The sequence below is a fragment of the Balearica regulorum genome, chromosome 1 (assembly GCF_011004875.1).
Source record: "Balearica regulorum gibbericeps isolate bBalReg1 chromosome 1, bBalReg1.pri, whole genome shotgun sequence".
Classification (NCBI taxonomy): Eukaryota; Metazoa; Chordata; class Aves; order Gruiformes; family Gruidae; genus Balearica; species Balearica regulorum.
This window is the reverse complement of record NC_046184.1, coordinates 137,465,993-137,493,871: the sequence shown is the minus strand read 5'-3', so window position 1 is coordinate 137,493,871 and position 27,879 is coordinate 137,465,993. Positions and strand designations below refer to the sequence as shown.

At 39.8% G+C, this 27,879-nt stretch overlaps 1 protein-coding gene across 5 annotated transcripts in view; it reads right to left on the bottom strand.

Moving 5' to 3' along the window:
• MID1 (midline 1) overlaps positions 1-27,879 on the bottom strand; it is a 190,029-nt gene that overhangs the window by 98,243 nt on the left and 63,907 nt on the right. For 4 of the 5 annotated variants that reach the window (XM_075776588.1, XM_075776560.1, XM_075776591.1 and 1 more), the window contains exon 2: positions 8,938-9,653. In XM_075776588.1, coding sequence (XP_075632703.1) covers positions 8,938-9,597 — 660 coding nt within the window. In that variant the 5' untranslated portion in view covers positions 9,598-9,653. Of the gene's footprint in view, positions 1-8,937; positions 9,654-20,145; positions 20,327-27,879 lie in introns of those variants that run through there. The other variant, XM_075776570.1, reaches the window with a different exon arrangement.

The window sequence follows — 27,879 nt, the reverse complement described above, 5'->3', positions numbered from 1 at the left end:
TGAATTTGATCCATCTCATACTGTAAAATATAATTATAGGATCATAATGCTACTTTATGTTCTTATGGCCAACACACTCTAAGGAAGTTAAAACTGCAAAGTTTCAAAAGAGAAGACTGAGATTACATTTTGGCAGGAAATTTTCATTTCTCCAAAAATGCAAATGTTGTGAGCACGGAAGAAAACCCATACCACCAAACCCTGCTGCTTTCTAAGTCAAACTAATGCAACTTTGAGCATGCATTCAATACAAACATGTAAATAGCCCAAAAATTCTGGAAATGCAATAGTGTCATAATTGAGATGGATGGGGAAATAATTCTACAGAACTGCGCTCCTGACTACGGACTCATTGCTTGTCCCTTCTTCTTCCTTTCCAGTTTTCAGTGCTCAGAATCTCATGGAGCTCTTTCAGAGGAGACAAGGTATATGAGCAAACACACAGGGGCTATCTGGGGGTGCAGAATTTTCTAAATTCTGCAGTGCAATTCTAACTATGACAAAGTCTCACATCTTGGCAACTGGGGACTGCTGAAAGCAGGTTGGTAAGCCCTAATGGAGGGAACTTGTAAGGTACAGAGGCAGCCCAGAGCTCCAGTCCCTCGAGCGCTTTTGTCCGAGGCATTAAAACAACCCTGCAGGTGCTCCCCTTCCGCAATCATAAACTGGGATATTGCATAGGACCAACACCCCACACAAAGGAGAAGTTTGTAAAACAAGTGATATTTCCGCTCCAGCCTGCAGAAATTAAAAAAGATAATGCAATCCTGCTGGCACCATCAAGGCACATCGTCAAGAAAAACCAGTGATATATTACTTATCAGCTACCCAACATGTTCTAAGCATTTTACTGAAGACAATGCACTTTCAAGTAAGCATTTATACTGTAAAAGGGTAAGACTTGCTTAAGCAAGCATTTACAGAAGATCTAGGAATAACTCAATATAGTCACAATATGACAAAATCATCTAATTTTGCATTTTCTTTGCACCTCCTTCATTTTTTACTGACTTTAGATAACTGGAAAACAGAGATCACGCTCTGCCTGATTTGCAAGAGCGCATATCAGGCTTTGAGTCCAAAGTGTGCTTTAGCAACCCAACACAGCTTTCCAGCCCGTGACGTTCTGGAGGAGCTTCCCTCTCCATGGACTGTTCAGGCTTTCAAAGTTACGCACCATATCTGATTGGTACAAACCCCTATGTATAGGTTCACAGTGCTGAGGATACACACGAGTACTATCATTTTGCTAGTCAGTGTACCTTTTACTGAAAAAAGAGGGCCAAAGAAAATCATAGTAGATGTACGCTTGTAAAGCCTGAAATGGAAAGTAGTGTACTTGAATCATTGCTGGATTTGTGTTTTAAGATCAGACAATATGAAAAAAAAAATAATAGGTAATGAAAATTATTCAACATAAGATGAAGAGCTAAAATCCTTTAATCATGCTGCTATGATTATGTGTCATTACAAGGCAGAGATAAAGTAATTTGGATTTCTCTTCATGGAGTAATTTAACATATTAAATGAAAGATTGAGAGAAATCTGAATATTGACTGTTTTGCAGTTCTTATTTGGGAGATGTTGACATACAGGTTTTGGGGTGGTTTTTTTCCCTATTTGAAGCATACTATTAACCACCTTCACCTGAAATGTATTTGCTGTCACATTATTTTTTTAAATATTCACATTAAAATAAGGTTATACCTTGAAATAATTTCAGAATATACATACCTAAAGTATAGACATACATATTCATACTCTTCCACACACGTCTCAATGCCACCAAAAAGTGTGAGATTTAGCCTGCTGCCCATGAGAAGTGTTTTTAGCCATACTCCTCCAACTAGCTTTATCACTCCTCAATAAAGCACTAAAAGAATTGACTTACTCATTCTATTTATCAGTTATAAGAAAACATACTGTTATGCTAGAACCCGTAAATGCTCTGCCTTTGAAAGGTCACTTGTTTGTAGCTTTTCTTGTTACCAACCCTATCTATCTTTGTTACCCTGCTAGGCAGACACTACATTTCCTAAACAAAGGGTGAACTTATGCCCATCACTAGATCTTCTAAAATAGTTCGTTATTTGCCCTTAACTTCATCTATTTGCTTCATTTCCATTTCTATTGCTTTATTTTTATTATTATTTATTGTTTACACACTAATTCTCATTTTGAGGAAGTATCTGTCATGCATTATATTCCACCTCCAACTCCCAAGCATCCTATTATCTAAAAGCACACAAGCAATGAAGGCCCATTCAGGAGGTCATTACAATAAGCAAATTCAAAGCTAGAACATGGACTTACAGTCCATTATCTGAGCTGTTTGGATCAGATCCATGGAAAAGTATGAATATACATTTTACTTAATGCCTGGTCTGGCTTCACTGGAAACCAGAGTCATGAGAACAAAGATAATAATGCTGTACTGTTTACAATTTTATTTAATGCTCTTGTTCTTCCTGAGTAGATTATGCCTTCAACACCATCATTCCCACTAAAAATTGAAGGAAAAAAAGTAGTACTTTATTTATAACTATTGTAAAGTCATAGGTCATTATCCACCATCATAAACACAAGGAACTTCAAACTAAGCTAAACCTAATGTTGTTATTACTGTATTGACATGTTCTATTATTCTTCTAAACTCTACCAAAGAAATACCAGCTGCAGGAAACACAGCCACTTCAGACAACACTAAAGAGAGTGAGTATGTTCTAAAGTCTGCCTTTTAGTATTTATATATTAATGTAATAAAATAAATGCGGCTGGCAAACCTTTGTAATAAACAGTTCATTTCTACATCAATCATCTTCCATGAAAAAACTTAACATTTTTAGATCTTTGCAAATACTGAAGCACAGCCAGTTAGTTACATTTCTGCATCTATTTCAGCATTAAGTAATATCAGATAATATTGCATACTAATACATGTGGCCATTCATCATTTTAACTTCATAAAAAATAATACACTGAAACATCTGTCATGCAGTATCTAATCTAATAATTACATCAAGCTGCATCTAATCTAATAATAATCTAATAATAATGAAAGTCCACAAGTTCCACGTTTTGTTAGGTTGGATACAGTAGTTTAATTTTATGTTAAACCTGCGTAACTGGCACTATAGAAAGTAACTTTCTACACTCCGAATCTATTAAGTACAATGTAAGGAAAAGTGCCACTTATCGAAATGTTTAATAACACATATCACTATAACACTGCCATACTATGTCTTTACATATCTGTTGGATTCTTTTTAGTGTAAATAGCTTCCATTAAATAGGAAGTTAGTAAAGTTAAGGGTATACAGGGAAACTATAAATTTAGACATGAAAATATTCAGCTACTAAAAAAAGATATATGCATGGAATATTATAAAAAGGATACCAAGTAAAATGATTAATGCATGGTTAATATATATCTGATCAAAATATTTTTACTGACCTGCACATATATATGAAACTGTATATATTTACTTAAAATATAGGCATACATGTATTCATTCAAATTCAAGACTCTAGGTATTAACGACGTTAGACGTGTACTGGGTCTGTCTGAGATGGAGTCAGTTGTCCCCACAGCAGCCCTCACAGCGCTGTGCTGTGTATCGGCAGCCAGCAAGGTGTTGGTGACACACCAGGGTTTGGCTACTGCTGAGCAGCGCTGGCACACACCAAGGCTTCTCTCCAACATCCCCCTCACCAGTGGGCTGGGGGTGGGCGAGACCTTGGGAGGGGACACAGCCAGGACAGCTGGCCCAAACTGACCGAAGGGACATTCCATACCATATGACGTCTGCTCAGCAATAAGAGCTAAGGGAAAGCAGGAGGAAGGCAGCAGGGAGGGGCATTCATTATTTGTGACATTTGTCTTCCAGAGCAACTGCTACATGTACTGAAGCCCTGCTTCCTGGGAAGTGGCTGGACATCTCCTGCTGATGGGAAGTAGAGAATAAATCTTTTGGTTTTCCTTTGCCTCTGTGCATGGCCTTTTGCTTTTGCTTTATTAAACTGCCTTTATCTTGACTCATGAGGTTTTTTTCCATCTTATTTTCTCTCCCCTGTCCAGCTGAGGAGAGGAGTGACAGAGAGGCCTTGGTGGGCACCTGACCTCCAGCCAAGGTCAACCCACCACAAATATTGGTAGAAATTACATGTGTTTCTATGCTAGACAAACTAGTCTACATATGCATATGTACAAACATATGCAGTACTGTCTTTATATACTAACACAAGCACTATAAACATGCACATAAAATGAAGAAAATGTATATAGACACATATTTACATGTATGTGCATAATATATTTATATATAAATCCAGAAATCAATATTCCTGGATTGTCAACCCAAACAACTCATTTATACAAGTATAGATTTGTAAGTGCTGGGTTCTTATGGTATTACAGTATACCAATAATGATCTAGCTGCAACTACTAAACAATGCCAAATAAAAATATTTGGAAAGCTTCAGCTCATATTTTGCCAGTATCTCTGCAAAGAATTTAAATATGAAAAGTTTTTAAATTCTTAATACACATAGCAGGGAAGCAGATATATTTTTGTGCTATATTTGTAGAAGCTGTGGACTTGACAAAGTCTCCTACCCTTACAAAGTCAAAGTAGGCTCATAAGATTTGAATGCAATTCTCCCTGCGTGGAAACAGTTTATGGCTGCTTCCCACCAAAAAAATATTTGTGAGTAGTCGAATTGACACACCATAGAAAACTGAACCCTTGCATTCTGAATCACAGTGTAGGAGAGATAGAGGTGTATGGATTCTGTCACCAAAACTAGATGAAAACCACACAAACAAGAAGCTCCCTTTTGTTCCTGGAATTGCTGAATGCCTTTCAGATGGCTGCCCTGCCTTCATAAACATGCCCAACAGATGTCAGCACTAATAAGATTCAAACAAAAACATGGAGAACCACAGCTAACCTACAGCAGTTCAATTCAACAAAAGATCTTTCTTGACTAAGCACTACAATAATTGTGCTAAAATTATTTTTTGACCAGAATATATGTGTCAGCAACCAGATTACCAGTTAATATGAAGGTGAGTAAAAACATTGGTGTTAATGGAGTTATGCTAGCTTTATACCATATAAAAATATGGTATACCGTCTACCTTCCTCTTTTGTTACACCTCTTCATGGCTCTTCGCTAATATTAAATGAGTGATATCCTTCCATCCACACCTTGTAAATTCTCCCCAAAATACTCTCTCTTGTTCAAAATAAATCTTATCTTTTCATTTTTCTTATAACTTTCTTGAGTATAACTATATCTACAGAACAAAGGTAATTTTATGAATTTTCTCTGAAAAAAAAAAGAATGTACTTTTCAATTGTCTTTTCGTTTCCATTGCAACAAGACAAAAAGCAATGAATCAATATCAAAAGTAATTAGCCATAAATACTTTCTTTGAGGTAATATGGTGGGCTAAGCATAAGCATTTGCACCTTCTATTTCTAAAGCTCTCATTGTTTATGTAGCTAAAAATAATTTCTAATTTATACCACAATTTCAACCACCACCTCAAAAATTCAGCACATCACCAGGATATTTCCTGTTCTCTGTTTTGGACATGGTTTATCATTTTTCCATTTTTATTATGCATCTGTCTATGATCTACTTAAAAAAACAAAACCCAAACTCAACACCACATGTGTAAACACTAAAACAACTATAAGCGTGAAGATATATCGTGTGGTCGCGTAACCAAGGAAGAAAGGATCGTTCCTGGAAGAACACAGGTGCCCTCAACCCCCTCCACCCCAGTGCAAGTTGAGAAAGAAAAGCACCTCTCAGGGTTGGAGCCATAGCTGCCAAAGGAAAACACTTTCTCATTTTCAGATGTCCACAATTGCTATTACATTGACTGTTACACTTCGTTGTAGATGCCTCTGTTGGACACATATACAGAACTCCTAATTAAGGGGTTTCTTTTTTGCCACAAAAGGAGCTAGATTGTAATGGCATCTTTTGTCCTATGCTTAATGAAGGGTGAGATATTGCTTAAATAATTAGTAACACTGCTGGAAAAGAATGCGAGTAATTAGCATAGCTTGACACCCAGAGCAACACCAGTTGCTGTTGTTAACATCAACAATGTGTTGATTTAAAAAGAAAAATCACAAGAAAGAAAGTGTCACTTGAAGCGGTTTTGCTTTTTTTTTTTAAAGATACAGTTAAGCACTCATTTCTTGAATGAATCCACTATACTATTGGCTACTGCATGCTCATTCTTTCAGAATATTTTTTAAAGATTTGGGTAGCCTACCTATCAAACCCCATGTATTTTAAAACCCACAGCCGCAATATAGCAAGGAACAACCCATTTTTGTCAGGTGGGGATTTTCAGATCCACTTGAACACTGAATTTGCCAATGGCACGTGCACATTATCTGTAAGTTAACAAAGACCATATGCAAGCCGCACCTAAAATTTACGTTAGCAGCATGACCAGTGACTCAAGAAGTCATATCGTCATTCATGAAGGAGACGGCCCGAACGTGAAAATGGACCTGAAATTCTTTCCCGTCAACTACCAAACACTGTTGTGAACAGGTATCGTTCCTTTATTTCTGAGGGGTAATTCCCAATCCATTAAACTGAAAATCTCTTTCTCAGAGTTCGATATATAAACCAGCACAAATTTCAGAGATGGAAGAAGCACTGAGGAAAGGAAAGACATAGTTTTTAGATTATCTTCTTATGAACAGAGAAGGGATGCTGGATCTGGATGGAAACCACCTAGCCTGCTGTTCCTGGGTGCAGAGTACAAACATCTCATAATTGCTGGCATAATTGGTATGACTGATGTCATTGCTGGCATTAGCAAAGTGAAATAGGCTGCTTCACGACACAGGGGATAGGAACTGGATTTCATGCAGGCCATTAATTGTCTGTGTAAACTACTTTTAGATAGTTTGGGTACAAAGAAAGTCTATGTCTCAAAAAAATCATACAGATATTATAAACAATGCTAGGACTCGCCATTTTAAGGAAAGAGTTATTTGACTCAGGCCTACACTAACCACTAAATTAGTACTTGAACTATTCTTCAAGGAGGCTGGCGGAAAGTGCCATCTTAGGCTTCTGAGTAACATCTGAGTAACAGACCGAATGACATCTGATGTGAATGTTACTTGCCTGTCTGAGTTACCCTTTCAGAGTTTGCTTAGGCATCTTTGCACAGAAAAGTCATAGATCATGCAAAAATACACTCTTTTTTTTTTTTTTTCCTAACTATCTGTAATATTCAGTTAAAGATCTCAAGAGAAGAGACATGCCTTTTAAAGTCTTCTTTCTAGACTTGCTGTATGTGCGTACATCAACACTAGGAAAGGTTTACTTTTTTTTTATTCACATCCTCAAAAACATGCTTATCCAGTATTTAATGTGGAAGGTATTTCATGTTAAGTAATGCACCCCTACTCATATAAAGTTGATAAACAATACACTGTTAGCTTACTAAATAGTAGCACCTGTTAAGGATATAAACCTTGATAATTGAAAAGCACTGTAAGTTCATGCACCTACTCACTTTTATAGTCCATGTCCCATTTTATCAATGGCCAAACTCTTACCTATTAAAATTACAAACCAGTTCAGAAAGCAAAAATAACAATTCCTCCTTAGTAAATACTTTAAGGATGACAGGAAGCTGTCGGGTCCGGGTAAAGAAGCATCTTTCATTACGTTAATACGATCACAGAATATGATCTGCATGTTTGCCCATGCACAGAGGCACAAAATCCACACAACGTGCATACGCAGGTTTTACCCGCACTCACATAAAGTTGTCAGAGACATGTGCAGCCACATATTTTTGTCTGAAGGTATTTAAGAAAAACCCTTTCAGTTAGTTAAACCTATTAATTCAGTTTCTTTCTCCACCTCTGAAATTCCATGTGGGAAGGCTGGCAGATCATCTTTGCCCTCCACACTTGTGATTTCTGGATTGCAATCCATCTTTTAAAAAATCACCCCCCCAGCCACACACAGGCACACGCAGCCCGTCTGGAGGGAGTGGGTGAAGCGTGGGGTGCCGAATTCCTGCCTTTGCTCTGAAGCGGCACCGAAATGGGCATGAGAGGAACATATGCCCAGGCAGGTGGGAGGCCACTCACCATGGCCTCGCTGTTCAGCGGGAGCTGTGCCTCTGCCAGCAGCCTGGAGAGCTGCCGGTGCACCCTGCAACCTGGCTGCCCGGTGCCACCCCACCCAGGGTGTCCTGCGTGGGGCCAGGGGCTGCCGGAGCCATCCGGCTACCTGGCGGGAGATGTACCGGGAGCTCACCGAACCATGGGAATGCCACAGGAAGCTCTGAAACAATTTCTGTTTTGTTTCCAGGGCTGCGCCGCCTGCGAGTCCGGGTGGGAGGCAGCGCGGGAAGAGCAGAGCTGGCATTCGGTTTCTCTGGCTGGATGGGCAGCTGGCATCCCTGAAGCCGGCATGGATAAATGCATTGCCTGTTAGCGGTGATGCAAAGGGCTTTTCACAATGAAAGCAACCAAATGAAAAATAATCAACAGCAGAGCGTATGCAAAGAATGCCTGACATTTCAGTCAGCACCTGTGCATTTGCAGTCAGCACTAAACCTTATCCGCTCCATGAATAAAGCTGTAAGTAGATAAAAAAATTCACCTAAACAATACTATATGCTGCATATTCCTTATGATAGCTATAGAGAAAGTAAAACACAACTGAGGAATCGTTCCTTAAGCAAAATCAGACACCTTTTCAATGGTGATGAGCAAATGCATGTGTAGATCTGTATGTGTATTTCGTCCGATTAGAGACCGTGCAGCTACCTTTCCCAGCCCCTGCCCAAACGAGGAATTCGGCATGCAACCCAAGGGGACTTTCCGTTCCAACTACACGCTGCTTGACTAGAAAGGCCGATAGGTAGCACTAACCTTTAGCTTGTCATAGCGCTCACTTAAAGCCGCCACCTGATGGTCACGGTGTCGCCCAACCAGTTTACACAAGGCACAGATTAAGTGGTCGTCGGTCACGCAGTACATGTTCACTTTCTCATCCTCATGCTCCAAGCACATTAATCCCCTGATGTGAGAGTCCGGGATGGGCTCGATGAGACGGTGGCCGGTGAACGGCTTCTTGTTGGGGTGAGTGGCTTTCAGGCACTCCTCACAGTAGGACACCTCACAGGTAACGCAGGTTTTCACCGCCTCCTGGGCAGGGTCCTGGTCACAGAACTGGCAGAGGACCTTCTCGCAGGACGACATGCTGTTGCTATCGAACGCCCGCTCCCGGCGGGTCTCGCTGGGGGAATTGGGTCCGCTGACCGAGGCTTTCTGAAACCTGTCGATGATGTTCTGCAGGGTGACGTTGCGCTTGAGCCCGTCTAGACCGCGCTGGCTGAGGGTGATGACATAGCGGCAGGTCGGGCACTGGAAGGCGGTGATTGACTCCACCGGCTCGTTGGTGGCGCAGTGGGAGACCAGGATGCGGTGCGCGCAGTTGAAGCAGAGGCTGTGAGCGCAAGGCAGCAGCAGCGGGTCTTCAAACAGCTCCAGACAGATAGGGCAGGTCAGTTCCGACTCCAGTGTTTCCATCTTCAGGCAAAGCTTTCCTGTGGCGTCAGCGAAATCCAGGGAAGCTGATCAGCTATCTGGAAACACACGTAAAATTCGATTAGGCGAGAGAGAACATGAGGGGTCAGCTGTGGGGGGTTGTCAACTTTCGCCGCTGCTCCCGGGGCTATCAACCCACCACGCCGGGCGGGAGAGCAATCGAAAGTTTTGAACCTGCACACGCACACATCAAGGTATTTAAAACTGGACTGCTTTATTTTTTTTCTTGCTTCTGTTCACTTAAGAATGCAAAATAAAAGCTCCTACCTAATTTCCTTTCCCTTTCTCTCTCATGCGATCGAGGAAAACAGCAGATGTTTCTGTGCATTATCAAAACCCAAAATGATGACCTTCAAACAGCCTATTACAGCAAAATTAGATTTCTTCTGCAGATGCTGCTTTTGGCTTCACTAATCTAGTAGTAAAACTTTTTTTAAAAACCCCTCACCTTTGTATAGCATTGTGCAAGGATAAGTCCAGAGTATTATAACTCATAATCTCAACTCTCTCATTGCTATTACAATTAGCAGAGTTATGTTCTCAGACTGAAATTTTAATTTGCTATTATAGCAACAGCACAGCATTTAGAGTACATGTTTGTGTTTACTTGTGTCAATATCTATCTGAATATATACAGGGAATACTGTTTCTAGGAAAGCATATATACTATATGTGAAAGTATCACATATGTCCCGTATACTAACGCACTTCTATGTATTTCAAGAACATGCAACTATTTATGTGTACCTACATTTTTGTGCATATGTACTTGTGCACGTGTGTACAAACATGTATCATATATATATTTGTAGAAAGATAAATATAGCCAGAGGATCACACAGCACTGTAACTGAAATGCCTAAAGGAAGGTGGATGAAGTAAATGATAAATGGTAGTTTAGCCCAAATTCGTGATGATCCTGACCTATAGTAAAAGAAGAGCCTCAAGAGAGTGAGGTAGTGAAATGGGTGATTTGCTCAGGCGTTTGTGTGTACTTTTGTGTGAGTACTCTTGCTAACTACTGCTTGCTCTAGTGGCCTTATTAATCACCTGAAGTGGATTAAGAATCACTGACTTTTAAACGGAGGGCATGGGATTTTCTGGAGAACGCAGCAGTACACCCACTCGCCGCCCCCGTCGGAGATCAACTGAAACTTCATTTTGTTTCCTTTCCTGCACTCGGCGTTACAGAGAGTGGTTTTGAAAGAGTCGCCCTACGCGGCTCTCCCTGCGTACGCTCCCGTCAGGGGCCCGTCGCTGCCGCAAGCAGACAGGTCAGTGAAGCAGAAGCGAAAGCTATGCTTCACACTCACGGAGCTGTACCTCTTCACAGCACAATCTATTTAAGCTTTCTTGCTCATAACTGAGGACGGCTTCAGATGGCACAGCTGCATCGCCTTTACACTGTAAAGTCATTGTTCTGTTGTGTGAACTCTTGCCTCCTCCCCTGACCAGGGAAAAGGAGGGATGGACAAGAACCCCCCACAAACAAACCTTGGTTCATTAAGGGTGAGGAGAGCTCAGGGCTCATTAGCAGCCTTGGGAACCAAGCGCGCTTCAGCCTTCTGCACTTCATGACAATTAGTGTGGGGAGCGCGATGGCAGTGACGGGAATGCTACCTATAACCCCAGTATGAACCGCAGCAAAAGGGAAAGTTCAGCAAACAGAGGCGAGGTTCAGCCTGCCCGTTGGTATTTAGTCCTGCTTGCTCTGTGAGAAGAGCAGCAAGGCATCTGTTCCAGAGGTACGCTTAGAAATTAGGATACTTTGCCTCTTCGGACTAATGTGTCCTTTTATTCTGCCAAGAAATCTGAGCATTTAAAAAATGCACTGACCCCATCACAAAATTTGCTTTCCTGTATCTTCTGTGATGCTGATCATACTTGAAATAAAGTTCAGTTTGCCAAAGACTAATTCATTTATAACTGTCCATCAGCCGCCATAATTGCATGGTGCATCTGGTCAAAATTAAAGCTCTGGCAATTTGATATAAGCAAGGACACAACTCCCCTCCTCTCTCCTCAGCCACAGCCACACAGCAGAGAAAAGTTGAAAGCCTTTTCTGCAAATGAAGAACAGTTTGTCTTTCCTCCTTTTCACTCTGTATCACAGAAGTCCCAGAAGATCAAAATCTCATTCACATCATTTGAATCCCTTCCACATCACAACTGCATACCTCATCATCCACCTACCCCGCAGGCTGAATGCTGCACTGGAAATAGGAGAAGGGGATTTGGGGCTGGCAGGAGACAACGTTTTAAAAAGGCAAACTAATCATTGCTCATCTATTGAAAGTCCAGTAAAAACCTGCCAACATTTTGGGTTTGTTTCTCAGGACCGTGTTTGGGATAGGGGCCTTTCTTCCATGGTATCCTTTCTGTACAAAATCCCTCCTGCTCCTTCGTGTGCCAAAAGGTTTCATTCATTCAGTTTCCGTCTTAAAGCACCTTTTTTTTTTTTTTTTTTTTTTTTTAACCAAAGGGGTTTTTATGGTACTCATATATAAGTGAGGTACAGATAAACAGATAAAACCAGCAGAGAAACATTTGCATCACTGCCTCATGGAAAGAGGCTTGAATCACTGTTATGGTTATGTTATCGCATAATTACCACTGTCTCAGTTGATGACTAATTCTGATCTATCTGACCTGAATGAGCAGCAGCTTAGCCCTGACTAATGCTATTCAGGACGAGCAAGGGTGCCAAAATCTGATCTTAGACTGTAAGTGTCTTGGAATAAGAGCCTATCTTCCAAGGTAATCAAAGCTGAGCACGGTGGTAGAAACCAAACAGTGACATTTCCGTTTTCTTTTGCAGTTGCAAATAAGTCAAAACACACTGCATCTGGGGCTGAACAATGAATCCTTTAAGAGGCACTGAAGAGGGGCTGCATTTTCTGGGCAATCCAATGATTACTCCTTAATCGACTGCAATTCTGCTTTCATTTTTAGGTTGGTGCCTGAAGTACAGAATGTGCTGTTGATCCAACTACAAAATCTTTCAAAATCACTGGCTCTTGCATTAAAGTTTCATATTCAGTTGTTTGTTTTGTTGTTTGGTGTTTTTTTGGTGTTTTTTTTCTTTTTTTTCTTGAGAGTGGTAGAGAATCCAGAACTAGACTAAACTGGAAGATCAGGCAGAAACTCAATACACATGGTTTATATATGCACATGGTTGTATTCCGTATTCAACATGGCCCATAAATTGAAAGCCACATAGACAGTCTCCAGACACAGAAAGGAAAGAAAGAATTTTGAGTACATAATTTCATATTTGCAAAAATATGGAATTACTGGCAGAAAATTATACTAATACCAAAATGTCATCAAAATGAGAAGTATAATTTTTCTCCCTGCAAGAAGTGGTTTAAAGAACAGATATCAAAGTAAAAGTGATTGTCAAAAGACAAGTGTTATTTAAAAATCAAAAATATACTTAAGTAACTTTGGATTTCATAGAATCATAGAATATTTAAAGCTGGAAAAGACCTCTAAGATCAAGTCCAACTGAAACATCTCCGCAGCACATAACAATTAGTTATGCATTGTGTGGTAAGCAATGCAGTAAATGAAATCCTGATCTCAATGTAGTTCATGGCAAGACTTCTACTAGCCCTAGTGGGATTAGCATCTTTTTACTTGTTTTAAGCACGTGGTGGGAGAGTGTGTCCTACGAAGCTTCGCTTTCCACTCTAGCATAGGTGGAGCTCATAGTGTGAATTAAAGCTGCTTCAGTGAACTTTTAAATTATAGTGAACTCAGTGGCGTTGAAGGAGGAAACAGAGCTGTAGGCCATTCTGCAAATTTTAAGCATCTTAGTAACAAATAGCACTGGGCAAAAGAGCTAGACTTGTGCCACGTTCCAAAATTCCTTGATGAGTCACCTCTCCAGCAAAATCGCCGTTTATTGTGTTTTGGTGAATTATGGCTAAATATGCTCAAGCAGGTTTGAATAGCATTTTTTCTAATAATATTTTCTAACAATTTGTTGTGTTAAGGCTACTACCAAATGCCTACTGCAGTATGGCTATCTCAGCCCTGGTCCTCCATATACAGGAATGTTCATATATGGACACAAGACTGAAGACTATATTAAAGATCAACCACTTGTAGATCAAGTGTTTTTGGAGAAAACACTTGCTAATTTTTTCAGTTAGAAAATAAAAATGATTAAACTGCCATTATGTGAATATGAAATGAAATTTTGTATGAAATATGATCATCTAAGTATGAAAGGTAATAAAATGTGTTATGCATGTATATTTGCATGTGTGCGTGCATACATATATATATATCCTTGGTTTATAGTACAAGAAGAATTACAGTCCACACACATGCTATTCCTGAATAAATTACGGCAAGTGCTTAAGCAGGCTACTATCATCATATGTAGCTATAGTTTTCAAAGTGGCAGTATTTTTCTGTTAAGTGCACTATAAAAGGAAAATTTTAAGTTTATGTTCTTGTCATAAAATCTGCTATGGGCAATAAAAAAAACACTTGCAATTTCTTCTGTTAGCTCTGGGGGAAAAAAAAAAAAAAAGCTATTCTTTTTGCCATTTTTTATCCTGTTCTAGGATATACATAAAATTGTCTTGGGAAGAACTTTTCCTTCCAACAAGTGAATGTGATTGTTTCACATCACATTCAATAAACACTTCAAATATGATTAAACCAATGGATTACTTCATAGCCCAGTTTGTCCCAAGCCCATTACAGCTTTTACCTTTTGCAACACAGACATTGAAGGCTATGAGTACTCATGATGCTAGTAATTGCCAGCAGGACAGCTAGTAAGACATTTGTGTAAGTAGTGTAATTTGTGTCGATAGTGTAAAAGGAACTAATAATCAAAACTCAGATTTTTTTCTTTAGAACTGTTTAACAAAAACTTCTCTAATGCTAAAGAAAGCAAGTTGCACACATCCTGAAGCAAGCAAATATTTGTTTTCCCACTGTTTTTTACCAAAGCAGTGCAAATTAATAAATATTCAAAAAGAACAGTGCTGTTCAACAGCTCCTGATATGCAAAAACAAATACTCGGCATAAAACAAAATGAATAGTTCATCTTATTCATACATTTTCACTGACAGACGAATGATTAGCTGTCTTGTCTAGAAGTAAGTTACATGCAGTGTTTCCATGATGTTGAGATGGTTGTTTGCAACATTTAAAGGATATTAATAAAGCAAAAGCACATCTGCTATGCTGATTGTAGTGATATAAAGCCTAGACAACATCCCTCTCTGGTTGAAATGTATGTTAGTAGGAGAATATATTTTCAAAAAGCCAAATCCCATAGTTATTCAGTGAGACAAGAACATCTCACAGAATTAAGGTCTTTGGCATAACATCACATATTCCTTCTCATGGGAGCTAAAACAATAACTGAGCTTCAAAAGCTAAGAGGCAAGGAAAAAAAATCATGTTCCTGTAAATCCCAAAGCAATCAATAAATAGCTGATTTAATATTATCTATAGTATTAGATACAGTATTACACATGTGTGCATAAATCTATACTAGTATACATTTGGAATGTCTTTCAACCTTTATTTTTTATACTCTTGCAACTGTTGTAGCTTTACATTCTTTAGATACAAGATTTAATATTTCCTCAAAATGCTTCAGGGGAACGAAAGTAAAGGATTGTTTAATCTTTAGCACATGTGAATCAGCACAGATCTACTGGCATCAGCAGTGACCTCCCAACAAATTCATGGCTGAAGATCTGTTCCAAAAACCTCTTTAAGCAAATTCACACTCTTCATTTGAGAAATTGGTATTTATTCTGGGGTATATCATAACTATACAACAACAAATATTGAGGAATCAAGTTCACATCTTGGTCTGGATACTGGCAGCATGGGAAATGACGACTGGAGCAACTTACCACAGGGGACAAATTGCTGTATACCACACCTTTTTTTTTTTTTTTTTTTCTCTCTCATTTCAAGCTAAGAGCTTCCTAGATGATGAATGCTACTCTACAACAAAAGGAAGGCAAAATAATTTTACCCAAATGGTAAATGCCAAAACCCACCAGTTTACCTAGGGCTTTGGTTACACAGTAGAGATGGAAATGTCTACTGGGGAAATGTGATTTCCACAGCTGAGAATTTCACTTCTCTAATGCCTTAGGTGACATGGTACTCCATGATCTTTAGCGTAGATGATACAGCAACAGAAATAGGCAGAAATAGTTCAGCACATTCCTTCTAGTCATATGTGTTCACACACATGGATACGTAATTTAGTGCAGCTTGGAAACACTGGGACCCTTAAGCTACTGCAAGTTTTCAGGGAAGATCTTAGGGTGGCTTAAAGAAATGATTGCATTCTCTTTCCACCAAGTTGTCCTATGAATTCATTCCCTGCAGCTAAGTAAAAGAATCATAAATACTACTTAAATTCATAATCATCACCTCCACTTAGATAATGACATCATACGTTCTCAAGGAAGAACCTCAAGGTCTGCTTTGTTATCACAGACAGCCTTTAAAATACCAGCAAGAAATGTCCCAGGAACTACAACAGGTGTGAAGGTGTGACCTCACCCACCACACAGGACTCGGAATTTAAACTACCTGAAAGATGCTCTTTTGACTAACTAAAACTCCCTGTGTTTATAGAGCTATCCCTACCGCGTTACAAGGCACACAGTGTGAGCTTCTCACTATCCTGCCCTTTGCTCCTCATATGTGATCGTTAAAAAAGCCTATAAAAGGTTTTTTATTTTTTTTTAAAAAGAACAAACACACATTCTCAGAGTTATATTCTGCACATTTGCAAAGAATACAAAGAGATTCTGGTGACTGCAAAAACCTCTACTGTCCAACATTGAGGAGCTCCTTCTAATTTATGCCTGTTGTACTCTCGGTACGCTGAACTCCGTAAGATCAATGGTGTATTTAAAAGTCAAGATTGTAATCAGGTAATTAGAAGGGGAAATTAGCTGTGAACCGTGGGAGGGTGGAGGATAAGGAACAAATTATATCTGTGCTCTGAAGGTAATCTATTTTAGACCTCTGACAGAAACCTCTGTCACTGATGCAGGAAACACCCAGCTCAGGGCCCAGGAATAACAAAATGGGAACCAGCAGGGCTGCTCCTCCATGAGGGGAGCGGAACCCTCACGCGGGCCCTCACCAGACCCCGAAGCCCACTCTGAGATGTTCCCCATTCTACTGATATCACCAGGGCCACCACGAGCATGCTTCTGCCACCCCACCTTGGGGTACTAGGTTCCTGTTCTCCATTAGCACAATGATTTTAGGAGTATTCTTTGGCCCTGTAGAGCAGAACAGAAATCTGCAAATACCTCGTAGAAAATCACTAGCAGAACTAGCAGTTCCTCTCTCTTGCTGCACAATGGTTCCTAAACACAGAGGGTGGCATTCATGTGAACCTCTGTAGGGTCCCTTGGTAGTCAACAGAAAGAAATAGGCATCTCTAAAGGCATCTTCTTTAAACTATTTTAGATTATCTTTAGGATTAAGTGACCTGCACTTTCTAGATGTGCTTATTTCATTCCAGGTATAAAAGGACCTTAAGAACATAAGAAATTAAGACTACATCAACTAACACGTAACAATTTCCAGTGTTCTTGAGCTTTAAAAAAAGAAAATGTAGAATCTACATATTTTCTTTGTTATTCTTATGAGCTCAACAATCACGTGTTTAGTCAAATTTGCTTCCAATAATTCTCTTCCAACATGACTCATTTCTATCATTCCCTGTATTTAAAGATCCAAGAGGATACACAGAAAACTGAACTGAGTTGCAGAAGAATGATCCCAAAGCAACCCATTTCCACCACTGGGATTTTTTCTGGATTCAGATGGTTCTGATCCCTGCTGCACGTGAAAGGCACACGGACAGTTCCTGAGAACCAGACGCAAGGTAGTCTGCACTAAGTCTTAAGACCAGCCTGCTTGGCATGACAAACCTCACTTCAACTTCTGTGGTTTTAGTAGGTTGCCTTCCTATACTGCAGTTCATGAACCAAGGACCACACCTTTGTCCTTCCCACTGTTCATCCCTGTCCGTCCTGCCATCCCGCTGCAGCTCTCTAACAGACTTCCCCCACTCACAATATTAAGGATTGTAGTAACTACTTTGCTAGTCCTTTCCTCAGGTCACTTGGCATTACCAAATGGCCCAAATAAGCCAAAATAGTTAGTGCATGAGTGAAAACTCTGACCCCGACACCACACGACACAAAACAAAACCAGCAAAATCAACTGAGAAGAGAAAGAAGTAGAGAGTCGTATGTAGTGGTTAATGAGAGCCAGCTTTTCTGCCCCTAAGACACTCAAGGGTTTGGCATCCCAACCCAGCCTGTTCAGTGACGTACCACTCCTCACTCAAAATGAGATGCTAAGTCTTAGTCTTTATTCCCTGCTAATAAAGCTAAATCCTAAGAAGGTGGCAAGTTTCCACTTAACCTCTCTTGAAGGCTTTCTAAGTCATGTCAGCTAGTGCTTTCTGCAAAGAACCAGAAATGCTTTATTGCTTGCCAGAGGCATGCCCACATGTGTTTTATTTCTTGAGAGTGTTGCTTAACAGAAACGTACCACAATAAACCCTGGTGATCTAAAATATTTTCTTCTATGCATTTACATCCTTGAAGAATGTTATCCTTTAAAGACTTTTTAAAGACCTGAGACAAAACCAATCATTAACCACAGCCACATAATCTTGCCTCACAGGTTTCTAGTAACCACACTGTGACAAAACTTCATTGCTTCAAGCTAAGAAATTAAGAGCAGCAAAGGGCTGCATTGTATCAGCAATGTAATTTGCAGCTTAGAAACTGAAGTGGTAAACAGTACCAGTCTTTTTAAACTCTGCTGATGACCAGAGAGATGTGCTGAGAGCTGAAGTAAGTTAGGAAACCAGGTAACACCAGTTTCTAATCTAGCCAGAGACGTGGTAAGAAGAAATTATTCAATTTAGTTGTGCTTCACTTGACATCAACAAGAAAACTGTACAACAGCCAGAAGCTCCAGTATTAAATTTATGCTCACTCTGTCAAGTGAAAGTATTATCTTTTTGAGCTGTCACTATACAGTGTGTTCGTTGCTTAGAGTCCCAGTTCCCTCCAGCCCTGAGACGTGGGTGGTGTTTCATGTGTACAGCTCTTCTCTTGTCCTCAAGGAGATCCTGATCCTGGGAAAGACCTTGCTGAGTAGCCTCATGAAATGAATGGAAAATGCTTTTTCACTACACAGCTATGGTTTTGTTCTGCCAAACACACGCACACGTATGCATGCACGCACGTCCACACAGAAAGGATCCATTGGCTATAGGTGGTTGGACTATTTACTAGTTTGGTTGGACTACTTACTAGTTTACTTGACATCCTCAAATTAATTGTCCTGCAGACAGTCTTCAGAAAATCCCAAAAGGGAGTAGAAAAAAACAGCTACAATGGGCAATTGCTTCTGAATAACTCTCAATGTCGCTCACAAAATAGCTTAGTAGCTTTTAAGATAGCATGGAAAGAGAAAACAGTAGCTTAATTACATCCCTTTGAGATGTTCCTCATCAACAACATATAAAGTCTCACAGTTTATCTCAAAAAACTAGAATACATTGTACATTTCCTGTCAGCTAGCAAGCAGGTGACCATTACTACGAGAACAGCACTCATGAAAGAATTACTGGCATGCACCTGCACAGCCCCCAGCCTCAAGCTTTTTTTTTCCAGGAACATGTTAAATATCTACTTTAAAACTTGACTGAATGGCAGCTTATCTTGTTCTCAGACAATTGCTCAGCTTGAAATATTGTACTGGGAAAATCATATTAGAAATTCTGTACCTGTGGACTATACATGCTTCTCATCGTCCTAAATGTATGGTGTGTTTTGTGGACTTTTGTGGTTAGAGAACTTGCATATAGAATAACTGTAGTGACCAGACCATCACTCTGAACCTGAATAACTGTAGTGACCAGACCATCACTCTGAACCTAACAGTGCCAAAAAGTACATCCTTTGAAAAAGCATCGTTTCTCGGCCGTCATACTGAAACACGTCATCACTTTAGGTTATATAACTTCATCAGTTAGTTACACATGAATAAATGGGATTTGAAAGACTTTGCACAAGGAGTGGAGCAGGCTTTAGGGAATGAGCAATTTTTATTATTATTATTCTTATGTAAACATGTATCTATCTCAGCCTTCATCTGTTATTTTTAAAACAGAATTATAATGTTCCAGATGTTAACTCTATGAAGATGCTAATGTCCCTTTTATCTCTCTTACTAGTTTTACAACTAACAAGACAACAATAAACCCTTATTTGACAGGACAAGACAAAAAATACTATTTGCTAAAAAAGTTCCCTTTTTTCCTGAGTTTTCAGTACTGAAAAGATAATTCGTCACAGCAACAGATCAAACCTCAACTCCTCCCTTACGACTGGTAAACGCATTATAAAACACTTCCTAAAATACTTGCAACAGCAAGCCTACACATACATATCGGCTCCAGCTCCCGAGAAGCCACCCAGTCGCATACCCACCGCTGGATCCAGCCCTACATCTTCTGGCCGAAACATTGCTGCAGAGAATGGGACCACGCTGACCCTCTTGGAAAGCACCGGCAGCCCAGCCGGGACAGGCGGTAGCAGCCACCACCAACCCAGTAATCCTGTGGCAGCGCTGACCGCGTCTGCAACTGTGAGACTGTCACGGCTGAAACACAACAGGAAAATCTCCCCTACAATTGCAGGAAAACCCGGTCCACCTAACCGCCTCCGCCAGGATCTGCACTCCCAAAGCCAGCCCTTTGCACTGCGCCCACAGCAAAATACCTCCTCTCCCTCCCAAGGGCCAGCCTCGGCGGGGTGAGAAGGCTGGGAGAAACGGATCCTCTTGCAGAGCATCCCAGCAACCTGCCCGACAGCTGCAGTGGGACGCTGCTGCCTCGCAGCCCCAGCAAGGAGAGTTCAGCCCTGGGGGCAATTAACCCAGCACTGAGCAATGACCACCCAGCAGAGCCCAGGACCATAACGGGAGGCTGACCTGGACTGGCCAAACCTGTCACGTGCAAAATGAACGTTTCAGAAATTGCTGTTCTCTGGAAAGGCAGAACTCTGCATGACACATTCGTGGTAAACAAGCAGTTCATTAGGCAGTTCGTAGGGCAACCTGGTCTAGTGGAGGATGTCCCTGCCCGTGGCAGGGGGGTTGGAACTAGATGGTCTTTGAGGTCCTTTCCAACCCAAACCATTCTATGATTCTATGATTCATTTGTTTTTACTGTTTTCTCCAAATACTGCTGAAAAACTCAACAACATGAAGTCCAGCAGGAGTTTGCCAAAAGTGAGGACACTCCGAAAGGCACAGTACCTGAAAGAAAGACACCATGGAGACCTCATTTTCTGAAATTCAGTGGGTGAAACACAAGATGATAGCAGTTCCTCAATTTTTTTTATCTTGTGTTTTTTAGCTGATCTTGCACATAAGCAGAAAACTGCAACAGAAAACTACAAATTCTTCAGCAAAGTGCCCAGGAGGAATCCTGACTGAAGTCACACCAGACATTTGGTCTCCAACAAAGGTGTTAAAAATTCATGCAAAGTAGAAACAGCAGGAAAGAATTGCTTCCTCCTGTTCTCTGTTTTTCATGTTGCAATGCCCTCTTTCATACAATGGTAACACAGCAAAGTGAAACGAAACATACCTGAGACGTTTGAGCATAAGGTTGCAAATCCACACTGTCTTTGGTCTTTCTTCCATGGACAAGCCTGCACTTTGTTCTCATTGAAACAATAAACAACTGTTGTGATTATTTAATTTCCTATTCGTTTCATTTCCTTGAAACAATAGACCAGAGCCCTCACAAATGCATACTCTTCATAAGGTTTTTAAAGGTTTCTGCTGGCAATGCCTGTTAGTATGTGTGTGGAATGACAGCTTGTAACTGGCGAAACGAGCACGCAGAAAGCAAGACAGATGTGTGGAGGGGTTACGATTATTGGAACTCTTTTCCATGATATTAAATGTCCTTGGATAATCTATAGTCAAGTCAACTTACAAGCAGTCCAGCAGGGGCCATAGCACAAGTCCTAGCCAGAAGGATTTTAGATTCCTCAGCTCAAATCCTATCCTTGATCTTTCATTAAACAGCATCATGCAGCTTCTTTGGACTGTCCCTCCAGCTGTGCTGGGTCACAATCATCCAGATGTGCTTGGGATCAACAAGTCCGAAGACTGGTATTATTGGTAGGTGCTGCCCTGCTGCTCTGTTAGTCCACATTATAGTTGGCCTGAGCTTTTCATGCCCTTTGTTTGCAGACCACCAGCCACAGTCTGAAACAGAGTTTCAATAAATAAATAGGTTTTTATATTTAGATCTTTTCCTTAATCGATCACAAAAGTGATGCAAAACAATTCCAATAATCTTTTTCCTACTGACACATCTGCCTTGATTTCTGCAGGTGTGCTTCTTCAGTTTGAGGGTAACATTGTGTACGTTTTAAAAGACAACACTGGAAGAAGCTTTCAAAACTTATCTGAGTATGTCTATATGATGGTATGTCTGCAAAGGCTTCAGTGCACTTTTCACTGCACATACACGAGTATGTACATGTCTGCAAGTAAGTAATTACAGGTTCAAAACAACAGCCTCAAAAACTTCTACTTGTGCCACTGGCTATGCTAGTCTGTTCCAGTAATCATTCAAGAATCTTACCTTAAAATAAAGAATGCATCTGACAAATATCCACATAATCTACCATACTACTCTCTCTTCTTCTACTTCCTGAATTCATGTGTCAAGTATAAAATAGATGACTTCTAGCCTTCCTCCTTTGCAACACCTATTGAAATTCATGAAGGTTCCACTAGACAAGTCTTTGGATATGGGGTTAGATTCTCATGTAGCTGAAAGACTGAGATATATGACTGAATATGATCAAATCATCACAGTTTAACAAGATATCATCTTCAGAGCTCAAAGCCAGCACAGCTGTGCATTTGCATACCTTTGGTACCCATTAAGCACTTTGGTGAATCTTCCTAAGGAAACACAAGATGTGTCAGCCACCAATGGCCCCTTTCTGGTGAAAGTTACCACCTTCAAGGCAGAATCAGTAGATTATGCACTGAGTCACAGCTCATGAGTTTCTTTGCAAGGTACAAACTAAAAAATGATTGCTCAAGGTGTATATGGTTGCAGTAAGTCAGAGCAGGGAAAAGAAGCAGATTGTTGGTGACAGAAATTTCTTAAGCTAAGTACAAAAGTTTCACTATTTTTCAATTGGCAATGTCCCTAGCTCAATTAGGTTGTGAAGAAATTCATTCTAAGACTCTGAGCTAACAGATTACTAGAGAGGTAAGTTAATGTATCTAAATTTAACATAGCTTAAGACTCAGATACTTAACAAATACCCATCTATTCAACCACTGAAAAATTATTATTTCACCATGTGTGTTCTAAATTATGTATTTCTGATGACAGAATCTCCAGAATATATCTATTTGCTGAGCAGCTTTCTGTTTCTGCAGAATTCAGGGTCAGCTCTGCATTGGAAGAGTTTGTCCAGTGTGATCCTGTTGTATAAAGGAGTGCCAAATAGCATGCTTTGCATTTTGCACACCTCAGAGCTGTGCTGTATAGTAATCCAGTATTATTTGGGTTACAATGCTCCTTGCAATCAAGAAACAGATTCAGGAGCTGGAGCAGATCAACAATAGGACAGAAACAAGCAGGTTCCCAATTAGGTTACAAGAATTCCCATTTCCACAAAACATTCAAAGTCCTAGAAAAAGAAAAAAACCAGGACTGACTGGGAGAAGCAACTTAGATGGGGCATAAAACCGTACTCCAGTGTCATTACTGGAACTCCCTGACCTACAAGCATCCAGTATAACTTTTTGTTGGGTTTGCTTGTCTCGCTAATAAGTCAGGCATAAATATCTTGGTAAAAACAGTTGGACTTGAAAATTGGTCCAGGTGTTTTTCAAAAAAGCTAGGAAGTAAGAATTTTACTTGTTAGTTTGGAAGTCCTAATATGCAGTTTCCAAAACCTCATTTTTATTGCTTTGCCATCCACCCACGAAAGAGAATTCTCTACGCCACTTGTTCCATGTGCAGAACAGAAATACAATCTGTTTTTAAAAGCTCATTACTTGTGGAATTTTATTTTATCTTGATGGACAGGGGACATACATACATTTTTAGACTGATAGGTGCTGCTGTCAGGCACCAGGCAATTGATACTCCAAACAGTCCATTGTTTACGGAAAGCAGATGCCATAGCGTAGTATGGTGAGATTATAGTAGAGCTGCAACTTTCTCATGGGTGAGAACACTCACATAAATTACTTATTCTATACAGCTAATCATAGGATTTTCTGATGAAGAAAAATAACAACAGTGGGTCGGTTAAAAATAGTCTCTCTCCATTCTTCCTTCTCTTGCCATATTGTCAGTCAGCACAGAGGGGCTGATCCAAAAGACATTTGCAACTTTTTCTTTTGCTGAAGAGGGCCAATAGTCATAGCGGCCTCACTGCTGTTCTGAAGAGCATGTCAGAGATGTAGGGTGCTCCTGCTCTGGGCAAATACCTTCAGTACATTACCAATTAGTCATGTCCTCTGCCCACCACAAGTAAAAGAAGCAGACAAGGTATAGATGCTCCTGCGTTTTAGTCAGTGTCTTTGCACATCAAGGACATAGAAGGAACTAAAAATCAGTCCATTTTTTTTTGAAAAATTAGGAAATGTCATGTCAGCAAGAGCAAGTCATGTGATACAATATGAACAGCTTAATAGGAAACTGTTTCATATGAATGCTGAGTACCAATTCTCCTTCAAATGGTTGTTTAATATTAATTGCCCCTTGAGCTATAAAACCCCTCTGTTGCCTCACTGACGGAAATCTTAAGACAACGATGGGTGAGTGTAGGCAGGTATGCCATTTTCCCCTCTAACGCTTCAGCTGCATTTTACAATGGTATTTAAATAGCATTTGAATTTGGCCCAATAAGCCATATGATAAATGACCCACCATTAATGCTCTCTGGAGAAAGGCAAAGTGTAATTTCAACAGCAGCATGTGATCCCGAAGCTCTTTGTGCCTCACTGGAGGAGCAACGTGTAGGACTTGATTCAAATCAGATGAATAGACTATGAATTGCACCATCAAATATCAGATTTCCCTTATTCAGACCAAATAGCATCTTTCTAAACTTCAAAGTAAACCACAGACAAAAAATACCCCCCCACACCCCCTTGCTTACAATGTACAGCATCTACTTGTAATCTTGGGGGGCAGGCGAGGCAGGGAGAGGGAAAAATAAAAGCTACTCCCATCCCATTTCACTGCTACACAGGACTTGCTTTTAACAATTCCCTGTGATCAATGAAGCCATTTCCCCAGTGCTGCATTTTAGGGTTTGGATAGAGAAAGATAAGATTAATTACTCTGTTCTCAATTGTTAGATTAATGATACGGCATTGAACTCTAATCTGCCCCCCTTGAAGGACGCTGAAGGAATGATCAGGGCAGGAGTATGAAAACATCAATTGGACCAAATCATTAAAAGAAGATTTGAAGAACATCAGTGTGCAAGGGTATACTTAGAAACAGGGAGGAAAAAGACACAAAGTACCCCAGCTAAATCCACAGGAACTTGTTCCTTTTTATGTCTTCTCCTGCAGCATAGCCTAAATGATTGCTTACCTGTTCAAATTCATTACACAGAAAAAATTTTCTACTGAAAAGATAAGAAAATTGTTTTCTTTTGCTTTGTTGTAAGCTGCTTTTTAGCAGAATGATGCCAAATTGATCTGAAACTTACTAAACATGAAGCCTAAAGTTTCTAAAGAAGTCTTCTGAAACCAAAGTCCCTGCTACAGTATTTGGAAAAGCAATTAGTCCTAAATGGTGCAGAGGATAATGAGATCTCAAATCTATGAAGCTTCAAAACTTTGGGAGGTTTAGAGATCAGTCTTGATTTTGAGGCTGCTGGCTATATGTTAATGCCCCAGTGTTTCATATTCTTTAGACAAATATTTTTTTAGCATAACAGGCAGATTAATCTCTTCAGTGGAGGTGCTCTACAAAGAGGATGTCTGATTATGCTTTACCTCTACATGCTCTTCTGATTCAGAAAACTGAGATGCAAATAGAATCATAGAATCATAGAATCTTAAGGTTGGAAAAAGACCGCTAAGATCATCAAGTCCAACCGTCAACCAAACACCACCATGTCGACTAAACCATGTCCCGAAGTGCCATGTCTACCTGGTTTTTTTTAACACCTCCAGGGATGGTGACTCCACCATCTCTCTGGGCAGCCTGTTCCAATGCCTGACCACTCTTTCAGTGAAGAAATTTTTCCTAATATCCAATCTAAACCTCCCCTGATGCAACTTGGGGCCATTTCCTCTTGTCCTTTCGCTTGCTACTTGGGAGAAGAGACCAACACTCACTTGGCTACAACCTCCTTTCAGGTAGTTGTAGAGAGTGATAAGGTCTCCCCTCAGCCTACTCTTCTCCAGGCAATATTGCATTAACAAACTGGAGAAACACTGCCTGAATCTGTTCCTGTTTTTATACAGTGGCCACAAGGAACTGCATTAGAGAACCAATTTAAATTCATATTCTTAAGCACTGAAACATAACCCTTAGTCTCACAGGAAGATTATGTGGTATTCATGAGTAATATTATGAATCTACACGTTCAGTAATTAAAAGTATATTTTAGCATCATACCCAGCTCTCAGTTTTGCTGAAGGCAACAGTGATGCTTCAGTGTTAAAGGTCTGCAAGTGCAAGGTCTGCTCTCAATAAGGAACAATTAGTATTTCCATGTCCAAGTGTCTTAGTAAGTACCAAGTTGTCTTTATTCTTTGCTTTTAAGCCAACATCCTTGCTGAAAATTATGCAAGTTTTGACTCACATAAAGAATACAGAATTAGGTCAAAGTTTCTTTGAAAAATTACATTTAACTCACAATTCCTGAAAAAATGCAGAAAAGTGATCAAGACTGAGAAATATGAAACACTCTCATTAAACTTGATATTAAGACATAATATGTTACCTTTAGTGACTCAGACACTGTATGTTCACAAACAAGTCCAGCTACATTCCTCTTTGCCATACATACTTCCTACAGGCTATGCTTTGTCTTACAGCAATTCATGTATTTCCCAAGCAACTAAATAATAATTGGAAAGTACACAGCTCTCTCTAAACTATGCGCTGTTACCAAACTATTAATTACAAACTTAGGACTGCATACTTGATTCTGTTATTTGCGTATTAATAAAATGTGCATGTACACATGTGAATTGCAGCTGAAATTTCAGTTTCCAACTAAAGCCGTAGATCAACAGCCTTCTTTAAAGTGGGTGTCTTCTTACTCCAAATAGTGACAATTGCTCTGCAGACACTAGGAGACAGCATCAGATACATGAATTTCCTGGGAAGGCTAAATAAAGTTAAATACATAGACAAATTCTTAGAGGATTAGAGCCAAAGCAAGTGTATGCTAATGAAATGATCTTTAGTCCTGAGGGTATATCTATTGTCTTCCAGGGATATTCCTAAATTCACTGTACCAGTAGATTTTAAAATGAATGAGGAGCATTAGCAAATTGAAATGAATAGCCTTGAAATGTGTTAGTAAAAAAAAAGCTGTGCCTTTTAATAAAGAACATTAACTCCTGCAAAACAAAGCAAAGCATCAGGGAACACAAATCCTTACTTAACAGCATGCGGCCTGCCGAGTGACTAAAGTGCATTTTACATTTGCAAAAGACTGCAGGATCAAGACCCCTCAATATGTATGGAAACACATACACCCTTATGTTATTTTCCTAACAGCTTATCAAGTGAAGAGATTTACAGCACAAGTGCGTAAAAGAGGAGGATTATGGATATTCAGTGTTCTCAATGGAAAGCAAATTGCTTAAAACATAAAAATGATACACTTAGCCTACAGTTAGTTCAAAGACTGGTTCATGTAACCTCACATAAGATGAATTTGAACACAGACCTCCAGAGACTGCTAAAGAAAACATCTCCACAAAGGCTGGTCTTGCTGATTAAGCTTGATTTATGTGTTGATTTGTGTTTTTCTGATTCTCCAAAGAAATATAAATCACTGTAATGCATTACATAGTGTTTGTCGTATGCACTACTGACCTGTTCATCTGATTTTTCTCCATTCAAAAACAAAAAAAGAGAGAATTCATAAACCAATATGGATTGCAAAGAGCTTTCTTACAAAGTTCAAGTTTTA